The following is a 12,743-nucleotide window of genomic DNA, read 5'->3' on the forward strand; positions in this document are numbered from 1 at the left end:
TACATAATACTTCCTTGAGATAAATGTACAGTCGGCCCTTCACATACGCGGGTTTAGCATTCACGGATTCGCAAATACGCGGATTGCCCCGCCGGAGGAATATTCTGTACATTGAAGTAATTGAAGTACATTCAACTCGCGCGCGGCATCGAACACGGGACACCGCCCGCTCCCGCAACCTCTCACACACGCATAGCGCGTCACGCCACCCCGCTCTCTCACTCAGTCTCGCTGTAACCACGCTTGTGTCGACATCAAAATTTTAGTTGCTACGCTTGCTACCCACATTTACCATGGCCCCTAAAAGAGCATCAAAGACACCAGCTGGAGCCACCCCTAAGCGCCAGAAGAAAGTGATGACTCTGCAGGAGATGGTGGAGTTGTTGTATAAGTTAAGGGTGGGAATGTCGTTCGCTGCTGTGGGGCGACTGTACAACGTGAACGAAAGCACCGTACGTACCATCAAGAAAAAGGAAAAAGATATCTGTGATGCTGTAAGTGCCAGTGCTCCACGCAGTGCTAAGCATGTCAGCCAAGTGAGGGAGAAGGCAATGGTGAAGATGGAGAATGCCTTGTTTTTGTGGATAGAGGACCAGCATTGGAAAGGTGTAGTAGTGGACTCTATCCTTATCCGGGAGAAAGCTAAGTCTCTACACACACGCTTCACGCCTGCAGTTAAGGAACCCGTACCCAGTACCAGTGCTGCTACCCCAACACCCGAGACACCTCCGACACCTTTCCAAGCCAGCAAGGGGTGGTTTGACAATTTCAAGCGTCGATTTGGCCTGAAGAATGTGAAGATGACTGGGGGAGGCTGCGTCAGCAGACACCATGGCTGCAAAAACTTTCCCAGCAGAGTTGAAAGCAATACTCGAGGAGCAGGGTTACAAGCCAGAACAAGTTTGGAATATGGACGAAACAGGTAAGACAATAAATTACTACTGTACATTTAACCTTAAAAATGCTCAAATACCTGTTGTACTGTACGTACTGTATTGTGTTGTAAGAGAAAACGGGATAAATGCGTCCGAGTTTTATACAGTAGCTTTTATATTTTTATTCCGTAGTGATTTACCATACAGTGTGGTGTAATATTTTTATACCAATTTTGATACCGTATACTGTATGTATAATAGTACAGAGTGTACTACGAGCATTTTCTTTTCCAACAGGTTCGTTCTGGAAAAAGACGCCACAGTGCACTTTCATCGCCCAAGAAGAACGCCGTGCACCAGGATTCAAGGCAGCCAAGGACAGGTGCACCGTGCTATTTTGTGGCAATGCTGCGGGTCACCTCATTCGCCCAGGCTTCATATACAAGTCTAAGAAACCGCGTGCATTCAAACACCGCGACATGAGCTTGCTGCCTGTTTTCTGGATGTACAATAAGAAGGCCTGGACAACGAGCGACCTGTTTCTCAACTGGTTCCACCATTGTTTCCTGCATGAAAAGGTACAGGTGTTGTTCCTTCCACCCAACACCACTGCACTTATCCAGCCAATGGACCAGGGAGTTATCAAGACGTTCAAGGCTAACTACAGTAAACGTGTGATGGCCAGACTGCACTCAGCCTTAGACCATGATCAAAACCTGGATGTGCTTCAGTACTAGAAGAACTTCAACATTGCCGACTGCTTATCTTGGGTGGCTGAATCTTTCAAGGATGTGAAGCCTGAGACAGTGAATGCTTGCTGGAAATCACTGTGGCCTGAATGTGTGAAAGATTTCACTGGATTTTCTCCTGACGAAGCCATTGCAGAGGCGGTGAAAAAGACCCTGGCACTGTCGAGGAAAGTGGCTGTTGAAGGCTTCCAGGGCATGGCAGAGGACGAGATTAGGGAGTTAATCGAAGAACACGACATTGAGCTGACCGAGGAGGATCTACAGGAGTTAGTAGACTCAGGCAAGGAAGAGGAAGAGGAAGCGAAAGGGAAAAAGGATGAGGAAGAGCACCAAGAAATAACGTTGGAGAAGTTGGGGGAGATGACCAGGATGATTGAGGCACTGTAAAACCTGGCCTATAGTATGGACCCCTCCATGGTGCGTGCCCTGAAATTCATGCGAGGGATGGATGATGCTTTTGTTCCATACAAAAACATCATGGAAGAAATGAAAAGAAAGAGACGACAACTCCCCATCACCATGTTCTTTGGTTACCGAAGGAGAGATTCAACACCATCAATCGCTGGCGGCAGTGAGGAAGCAGCTGAATCCACAGTTGCCCCCACTTCACCACCTGTTATGGAATTGAGTGACGATGAGCCCGATGAGCCCCGCCCTGTCGCCGAGCAGAGGTATGGTACAGTAAAGTGAAATTCTTATCTCTTTTTTTTAATAGCTTTTCTTGCCATGTTTATTGTTTGTAAAAATGCACAGCACAGTAGAGTTCAGTACAAGTACTGTACATAGGAAGTGGAGGTGCAGTTGTTCACAAAACATTTGTGTTTGTTGTCGGCAGTAGTGACGGAGCAGAGGGTGAGGAGAGAGCGGAGGGAGCGAGTTGGGAGGAGTGGTGAGGTGACCTTGGACGCAGGAGCAGGGACGAGTGGAGATGCCAGCCATTACATTACGGGTGTATTAATTGTTTTTATAGCTATTTTTGCATTTTAATATTAAATACTGTACATTACGTTTCAACAAAACTACCATTTATTTCTGAGAACATAGAAATGTAATATTTTTGCTGAAATGATGTACGTATTACAGTGGAAAGTGGGATAAAATTGTGACGCAAGCAATGACTCTCTCTCTTTCTTTCGTTCAAAAGATGTTGCCGTAATCGCTTTTCGAATGGTTTTCAGTTGTGGGATTATAAGGCTAATGATAGGATAGAATATTATTGTAATACAGTACGAGTACAGTACAACAGTTTTTTAACTGAAAACCATTCGAAAAGCGATTACGGTAAAATCTTTTGAACAACGAAAGAAAGCGAAAGTCATTGTTTTCATAATTTTATCCCACTTTCCACTGTACAGTAATATGTACGTCATTTCAGCCAAAATATTACATTTCCATATTTATTTCTGAGAATATATTCATTCAGTCACAGTTAAGGTAAAATATACTTGTGATGTAATATTTTAATGAAAATACGGTATCGTAGTTTTCTTTTGTATCAAATTTAATTAACAAAGATTGATGTTTCAAATGTAATGAACAAAAATTTATGTACAGTATCTATAAGTAAACTTTAAAAAATGAATACTTTATGTTTTACATCGTCCTGTGCATACCATACCATGGATTGGCTACTTTGGGGTTGCTATGATGACGCAAGAGATCTGCCCTGGCGACTGTACCGACACTCACAGCTGATGGTGCGTTGGTGCGTCGTTTCCATTGTTTACTGGTAGTTACTGGTAAATATTTTTCAACCTAACGAAACTATTACCCGTTTAGAGGTCGACCCCCAATTTTTGCCAAATAATTTGGTCTTAAAAACTCGAACTACACACAGGTATATACGGTAAATAAGGACATGGGGGGCCAGGGATTTTTTAGGGGGGGGGGGGCAGCAATATTACACGGATTTTTAACATTCACGGGTATCTCTGTTACCTAACCCCCGCGTATGTTAAGGGCTGACTGTATAGTATACTGTATCAGGTGCCTTCAAGAGAGCTCAGGTTCTCAACTGGCTCAGCCATGTTAATATTGTTATTATTATCCACTCTGTATCTGTGTTTTTCTGGTTAAATAAACTGTTTCAATATCAATATCTTAACTTATAACAATGAAATATAAGATCTAAAATTTTGAACTGATGCAATGAGTTCCCCAAAAGTTACATCTGAGGTTACTGAGGTGTCTGGAGTGGCAGAGCAGGCAGGTGTAATCATGGGGTGGTGGTATGGGTAAGGAAGGCCCACATATGTTAAGGACAACTGAGAAGAATCCACGAGGAGACAACAGTGAAGCAAGTGCATTGAGTAGAGGGTCATTCCTTGCATCTTGGAAGGGAAAGGAGGAACAATTATTTAAGAACAGAACAAGGAAAGATACAAGAGGTATATATAAAGGGCACAGGAGGTATGTAGTGATAGGACAGCCTGGAGGCTCTTCTGTCAGGGTCACACCCTTAGAGGAGGACCCTCTATCAAGAGTAACATCATGATACAGAAAAATTATGTACCTATCTTAATTACATTTAGGTAGGATTACAGTTTCAGAGGTCCTATCTCTAGCTTTCTAGTTTTACATGTGGAGGGTTCCTGGGAACCTAACTGTAGGTAGTATGTGTAGGTAGTAGGCAGCTACCAAACAGGGAGGTACTACTGCCTGGGAAGATATTGGAAGCATAACGTATTGTCTACTGGTAGACCCTGCTGCCATATGGCGTCACGAAAATTGTGGCCAAGTCCCAGGTTGCTCGTCTGACTTTCTGCCTTATTTACACACAATTGCAGGGTCTCAATTGTTTCTCTTACCACTGACAGCACAACATACATATATATTGTTTCTCACTCTTAATCTTTTTTTTCATTTTGTATTTCTATATGGTTCTTTATTGATATTATTACATTCCCCAGGCCCTGCCAGGGTCAGTGACCTGTGCCTGGGTGGGCTAATCCCGTAAAAAAAAAAAAAGTGAAACCCCAAACTTGATGACAGGTACAAGAGTTGCCCAATACACTGATTCAGTCACAAATTTGATAAAACAAAGCAAATCTTGACTGTATAAAAGAAAATCAAATCCCAATATCAGGAAGACCCACTTACTTGGATTCAGTTATAAGAGCTTCTCGATGACGTCTGTCTTCCCACAGGCTCTTGAATATCACACTAATATGGTAACGTATCGTAAATTTATCATAAAATTCACTGCTTGCTCCTGTTGACTCCACCACTGTGAGAGATACCAGGCAAATTATTATAGGTGAACAATATTAAAATAAAATATAACAAAAGCAAATAAAATATAATTTGTTTAAGGAACTGACAGGTGACATAACTCAATGGCTACCATCATAAGGTATAGGAGTATCACCTCACTGAAAATAAAACACACGACGCAGACCTACACATTATGGTTTGAACAGTGACCATATATTCTATGATCCAAGTATTGTACATGAGAGAAACAACAACCTGACGAATGCAGCCACACCCAATCAGCCACAACCTACTTACATACTCAAGTGTCTTAGTTCTCAGTAGGCCTATAGCAAATCTTATTAGACTACTGTACAGTATTCAGTAAGCAAGTGTTGTTCTTTTCATAAGTTTTTTTTTTTTAATTCCCCATTTCTTAAAATATGTACATTACTGATAAACAGACTACTGTACTTTCATTAATCATAAAATCTTCAAACCTGCCAAGAAAATATATAAAGGGGTGAAAAAGCACACATCCACCCACCCCATTTACCCTATACTTCCCAGTTAACTTTTCAATTTACTGTATCATGTAGTATTTCTTTATAGGTCCATAAATGCCAAAATCAGATTCTTCCCTTTCTCAGGAATTGTTTACTCAAGTCCTCTAACAAATGACAAACATCAAATAAAAGCTCACTTGTGTAGAACTTCATGAGGGCAACTGGGAGATGTACAGCCAATGGATGATGAAGTATACGTTGGTGTAAGGTGTCCACATGTTGCTGCACTGATGGTGTCAACATAAACAGCATCTGCCAGATAAAAATTAAATTATTATGCAACAGAATCTGCCAGGTAAAATATCCAATTATAATGTAGCTCCATCACGGGGGTGCTGGTGGTAGAGGGCACCGCTCTTGCCTTCGCAGAGGGGATGTCGCTGGATATGATTCCCGGCCGGTGGAAGTTGTTTGACATACTTCCTAGCCCCCATTTGTCCCTGTTCACCTAGCAGTAAAGTAGGTACCTGTAAATCGAAAGTTGCGAATTGTGATTCAGGACAAGTTGTTGGAGCTTCCAATAACTTGAAGACATAAACCATTGACTCTTCAGGCTTCTACGCCCTTGACTCTTCAGACTTTCACGCCTTAACTCATGATACATAAAGGCAAGCATAAACTTAGCATGCTTCCTGTTGGGCGCTAGAACGCTTGTGCTTCACCTACACAAGGATGTAGGGAGTGCCCAAAAAAAAAAAAAAAAAAAAAAAAGTAGCTCCATCAACATTTTGTATGCATAGGACTGAATTAAAATGATGCAAAATTTTCATATTTGAATTATTATTATTTTTTTTTTGCCAGCAGCTATACTCTGAAGAGCATAGGTGTGACAGACTCTAGTTTTTGTTTCAATATTCATCACAGGAACTGGTGATATCTGAGCTCAAAGGTTAGGTACCAGAAGACATCATGAAATTTATATTGCAAATTATTGTTTAATTGATTTAAATTGATAAAATTAGTTTGGTACCAAAGACTAAAAAATTTGCATAAGCTGTTCCAAACTACTGTAATAAACACTAAATATCATAAATAATATTTAAAAAAAAAAAGTAGCAGATATTGCACAAACAAACAGCAGAGCTCCTTCCTTTCTCATCATCATCCTCTCGGTTATTTATTTATTTATTTTATTTATTTTTTTTACGGAATTAGCCCACCTGGGCACAGGTTCAACGACCCACAACGGGGCGTAGGGGGCAAAAAAATAAGAACAAGGAAATTAAAAATATAGAAGAAAAAGGTTGTACAGGCATACCCGTGATATGGAAGGGTTAAGGCCCCTGAAAATTGACCAGACAGAAATTCCGAATGCAAAAACCTATTTCCCATTGACTTCCATTAAACCGAGATGCCTTCCCAAGGAATTTTTTTCGCCCAAAAAGTAACTCAAGCACTTTTATGAATGAAAATAAACATTTATAAACACATACAATACAGTACATTAAATAATTTATGATATACCTTCTTAAAACATCAAGTTTTATATCCAATGTAATGCCTTTGCGGCTTCTTTTTGCACTACTGCGGTCACTTCCACTTGATGACCTCTTTGCAGTCATCTTTTCTTTCCTAAACACAACATACCGTATCTTCAACAGATGGAAGTTTATCTTTGCATATCCATTCACAACCATCAGGAAAAATTCACAATCTCTTCCTAAAATTAACAGAAGCTGTGGGATGCAGCAGCAAGGTGAATACAGTACTCACCTTCTTACCCAACAGTCACTAGCAAGTCCTGTAATTGGCCTCTGAGTAGGGCACCCCCTTTCAACCCAGCTGCAGAGTGGGTGATTAACTTTAGAGGCAGTAGAATGGAGTCTAGCCATGATGTACAGAAGGCTTAGTACTGTATTGAGAAAGCTGTATTTACACTGCCCCTAATGGGCTATCAAGCCTAAGGAACCTGCTGTCTCTCTTTTTACATAAAATTCAAACAATCACTTTAATGCATTCTCCTCATTAGCTTGTGTTGTAAGAGGAAACTCACTAATAAACTCATGTAACACAACAGAGGCAACTCAAAAGTCCATTGTGCAAAGTATACAATGCTGGTAAAGGGGTAGCTCAGACTTACTTGTAGAGGCCGTGGCGACCAACTGCCCCATAACAAGGGCGATCCAAGAATATCAAAAGGGGGTTCAAGAAATTGTGGGTGGGGAACATGGCAGCATAGCGAGCTCACACAACTTTTTTTTTTTGCAGTTTCAAAATATTTGTACAGAGGTTCTGAGATGCCATCAACCCTCAGGATGTGAGGAGGCTGGGAAAAGCAGGGGGATAAGCCTCGCCTCAGGATCACACTAGTGAGCGGAGGAAATGGAGGTTATCTGACAGGCAAAAAACTTAGCAAGGAGCGAGGCATCTCGGGTGTATCTATTCACCCAGATTCCACGGTAATGCAGAGGAACAGCACAAGAAGCCTCCCAGGCTTGAAGCAGAAGAGGGAGGAGTCAAGGAGGGTCGGGACGGGTGTACATGGGTTATATTCAGGGGAGGGTAGTGAGCAAGTGTGCCGACACAGGCCAGGGGCAGCAGCACCTCCACCCGCCTACCCCCACCCGGAGGTGGCACCAGCTCCGCCACCAGACAGGAGGAGGCGAGCCCGTGTAAACAAAGATATTTCTAACCACACCCTGCAAAATACAGTGTACTTAGCAAATGCTGCAGCTACTGAGAATGGGGAAATGGAGTTACGACTAAGAGCAGAGACGTTAATGAGAACAAATTTATTTGAATGTCATGTGTACACTAATACTGACACGCTCCTTGATAAGAGAGAGTTTCAAACACTACTGAAGGCACACCAACCAGATATTGTAGGAGCTAGAATTGTTGTACAAGAACAGGAGAATCAACCTTTAGGAATGAGTCTAGCATTGCTGGATATGACTCATTTACTTAACCTTCTCAAGAAATCCCAGAGGGTGGTTATCTACGCTTAGGCAAGACCTTAGAGGTTGTATGTAGGTACAGGAGAGATGTTTTTAAGAGTCCAAGCGAAAATTAAATTAAAAGGAGGGGACTTACTTAGTATTGCTGGGTAGCCCACAGATTCCCCAACTGTGGCCCACTAAATCAAAGGAACTTAAGAGCCTTAATAGACAATGCAGTGATGCTCAACCCTAGCCACCTCCTTATCATGGGGACTTTAACTATGGCTTATTATCGACTGGAGAAACGAAGTTTCACCTAAAATGACTGAACAACCCCTGCTACTCTTTTGTAGAAAACTCTGAGAGATAATTTTCTGTTCCAACATGTTAGAGACCTGACACATTACAGAGGGGAGCAAACACCCAAGCCATACTAGGACCTCATCATAACAAACGAGGAGGTGGTATGGTGGCCAAACTGGGAACATCTTGCCCCAGTTGGCACCAGTCACCATATAGTGTTGTCATTCAGATTTAACTGCTACCTAGTTGAGGATAAGGCCAGGCCAAGGTGCAAATATTACAAGGGAAATTACAACGAGATGAGGGAAGAGATGAGAGGTATCAACTACCACTCCATTAAGGCACAAGAACGCAGACACTACGCTGAATATCATAACTTGTAAAGTGACCCATTTTGATCGACAACATATACCCAAGACCAAACCCAATGCCCTAGAATCATTTAGGATCCCTACACATGAACCATGCGCGGCCGACACAAGGTTAAGAAGAAAACCCAGAAATTCAAGACGTGGGTTGGGTCAAACAATGAACAGACAGAGGATGCATGCAAGAGCCAGAAACCAAGCAAAGATAGAGTGTAGAAGGGCTGAAAGGAGTTTTAGAGGCTGGTTAAGCGAGGTCAAGCTTCTCAAACCTAAAGTGTTTTACCGCTTATGCAAAAGTCGAAATTAAAATGAGAGTAGGACTATCAGACCTGAGGGGCTTGAAGATGGTAGTTACGCAGATTCCTAATTCAGGATAAAGCTGAGGCATTGAACAGCTTTTCTCTGTGTTCACAAGAGAGGATGCAATTAACCTTCCTGCGCGTTTGAGGAGAGACGGTTCGACACAGCACTGACCTACATTGTGTCTACAGAAGAGGGTATTAGAAATAAACTGTCCAGGCTAAAGGTCCATAAGAGTCCCGCCCTGACATGGTGCATCCTAGAGTGCTAAGAGAGTTGTTCAACGAGCTTGCCGAGCCCTGAAGATCCTGGTTGTAAAATGCCTGGATGAACAAAAGGTCCCCAGTGAATTGAAAGTGGCTTATGTGAGTCCTACCTTCAAGAAGGGCGATCACACCCACTAACATAGTATGTAAAGTACTTGAGAGTATTATCAGAGATGCCGCAATGGAACATCTACTACTTAAACAACCTTGTAGAGGATTGCCAACACGGTTTTATGCTGGGTCACTCCTAACACAATTGCTCAAGGTATTAGATATTTGGACCCATATTCTGAACGGGTGGTAACATCACAATATTTTACCTAGATTTTGCCAAGGCTTTCGACACTGTACCTACTCTTAAAGGCTGAAAATCAAACTGAAGTACGGAATTTGGGAAAATGTCCTAGCGTGGATAAGAGACTTTCTACATGACTGCAAGCAGTGCATGGTGATTAATGGGTACGAAATCATCATCCATACCTGTTACAAGCGGGTACCACAGGACAGTGTATTGGGCCCTGTTGTTTGTTTGTTCTTATAAATGACATGCCTGACTTTTGTACACCTCCATACAAATGGTTAACATGATGCCAAGTTATTTCGGGAAATCAAGAAACCAAGCTGACTGTGAAGAGCTGCAGAAGGATCTCTGGGGCTTTGTGAATGGTCAAGAAATGGCGGCTGAGATTCAATGTCACTAAGTGTAAGAGGATACACTGGGGCGTACTCAACGGTAAAGAGGCGTGATCATATGTCCCAACGGACGAAGAAACTGCACTATTTGAGACTGGAATGAGAAGGACCTAGGTGTGTATGTTGACAATGAGCTGAAGTTCTCGGCCATTGCGAAGAAGGTAAATCAGGCAAATAAATTATTGTCTTAAAAGGTCGTTCATATCTAGACGGTCCGTCCTCGTAATGATCTTCAAGAGTGAAGTGCTTCCCCATCTGGAGTACTGTCACCCCGCCTGTCCTCTCTAGATATGCTAGGATTGTCAGTTGGTTGAAAATGTTCAAAAGGAGGGACACCAGACTGGTGCCTGCACTCGGCACCTCAGCTATCCTGGAGAGATTGGAGCGCCTGAACTTGCCTAGCTTTATACTACAGACGGGCAAGAGGTGGCCTAATTGAGGTGTAAAGCATCTCAAGGGGCACTACTCAGTCGAAAGTGTCCTACTTGAGCTGGCGGATGCCTCGCCTCCCACAAGGGGTTACAGCTCAAGATTGAAGAAGCCGCAAGTCCAGAAAACTGTGAGAGGGCAAACTTTTTGGAGGAGGGTTGTGAACTCTTGGAACAATCTGCCAGAAAGTAAGCAGGACGGTACCGAGTGTGAGCTCTTCTAAGACAAGACTTGACCAACACTGGAGCGGGTTCAGGTACATTCAGGAGCCGGTGCATGCCCAGTACTTGCCAACAGTGCGTTACAGAGAAGATGGCCGATCACCCAAGCGGCTAACGAAATGATCAGTGGTGAAGAGGATAAAAAGAAGAAAAGAAGACATTTTGAAGCCATGTACACTTGAAATTAGGAGATATTCTGAGATCAATAGTAAATACTTTTTGCTATGCAAAAATGCCTGAGTACAATACTGCATTAAAGAAAAAGTATTGGAATTTTCTGATGAAAAAAGGTTCTTGAAATTAGTGCTCTATTTTATGTTAATGGAACCAGTGAACTGCCCAAAACACAGAGTCAGCTGTAAGATGGCTGCTCAACATGAGTGGTAACAGAAGTGAAGTGAAGACTTTTTTACAAAGAAAAATAGGTTGCCCAATCCACTACAATATCTTGACACTCTACAAATATACAACAATAAAATTTTAGAACAATACATTACAATACTTGACTATGTCTACCGTCTGAGAGAAAACTGCCATGTATGAACAACTCACCTCAACTAGTTTAGCTGTGAGGTAGGGGTTCTTGATGTGTGAAGGGGAGCACAGGAGAACAATGGCCATAGTAATGATGGGATCTTCCAGGTGTTTGAGGGGCACTTTGGGAACATACCTGTTGGTACAAGAAACTTTTATAATAATTCTACAAGTACAGCATTTGCACCAATGCTCCATTCATGAAAAGATGGGATCAAATCTTTAATTATACTGTAATACAGTATATTTTTATCATTAATCAAGGTCATTTTGGACAAAGGTTTCTATGTTTGTACAGTATATCCAAATCTTCATATATATATCTCTCAAGGTTGACAAAAACCACTGTTTAAAACATACTACTAGTATTATGTTGGTTTTAGTAAGTACCATATTTTTAACCAAGTTTATAACTCTCTATTATGCTATACAGTGATCCTCAGTTAACGAGCGCCTCGGTTAACGAATTACCTTCCATAAGATTCGTAACTTCGGTTAACGAGCATTCCCTCGATTAACGAATTCCTTACGAGCGCCCCTCAACATGCAGCTTCACACTAGCTGTCGTGATAGTCCGCCAATACAGTAATTGGTTCTAGGGCTTAAATTCCTTTTATTTTCGTAAATATCAAGAAGTTTGTACTATTCAATAATTTTAAAAGTCTTATATTAAATTTTTTAGTAATTTTAACAATTATTTAACATAATTTAAGTACAGGGAAACTAGTTTTTAAGCGCCTAACAGCCTGTCAACACACCATACAGGAATCAGTCTCTGTGTCTTTTCAGTGGAGGTAACATCTTGCTTCAGACTCAAATTCCTTTACAACTAAAAAACATGGAACGTCAATGTGGCATTTAAAAACTCATGCACTGTTAAACAAATGTTAATCAAGAGCTCCCCCAACAATACAGGTGGCTGCATTTATAAGGTTCCTTGCAAGGAATGTAATATGTTTTACTTAGGCCAGACAGGTAAAGATCTTGTAACTAGACTTAAACAACATAAATATAGTGTTAGGACAGGCCAGGAATCCAATGCTCTGTTTGTTCATTTGAGGGATAATAAGCATTGCATTGACTGGGATAATGCCTCCTCAATATTACCTTGTAATTCAATTGACAGAAGGAACATTATAGAATCCAGTCTCATTAAACATACCGAATCAGTCAACATGAATTTGAATAATGCTATGTACAAACTGGAAAATTTTGTAATTAAGAAGATTTGTAACCAGGTGAGAAAGTTGGGTCATCTTACCCTCTGACCTGACTACCGACTGCTGCGGTGCTTTTTGAAGATTAGTAGGGTCACTACCTAATAACCTGACCATTGTGGACTTGATCTCACCCTCCTCTGTATATATA

General features: G+C 41.6%; 1 protein-coding gene across 2 annotated transcripts in view; it reads right to left on the minus strand.

The window, feature by feature from the left end:
• The window catches only part of LOC121877895 (ubiquitin conjugation factor E4 B-like), a 119,703-nt gene that overhangs the window by 40,203 nt on the left and 66,757 nt on the right, over positions 1–12,743 (minus strand). For both annotated transcript variants that reach the window (XM_042383841.1, XM_042383840.1), the window contains exons 17-19: positions 11,394–11,511; positions 5,520–5,634; positions 4,724–4,850 (exon numbers count right to left, since the gene is read on the minus strand). In XM_042383841.1, coding sequence (XP_042239775.1) covers positions 4,724–4,850; positions 5,520–5,634; positions 11,394–11,511 — 360 coding nt within the window. The remainder of the gene's footprint in view (positions 1–4,723; positions 4,851–5,519; positions 5,635–11,393; positions 11,512–12,743) is intronic.

This window comes from Homarus americanus, unplaced genomic scaffold (assembly GCF_018991925.1).
Source record: "Homarus americanus isolate GMGI-L3 unplaced genomic scaffold, GMGI_Hamer_2.0 scaffold24523, whole genome shotgun sequence".
NCBI lineage: Eukaryota > Metazoa > Arthropoda > Malacostraca > Decapoda > Nephropidae > Homarus > Homarus americanus.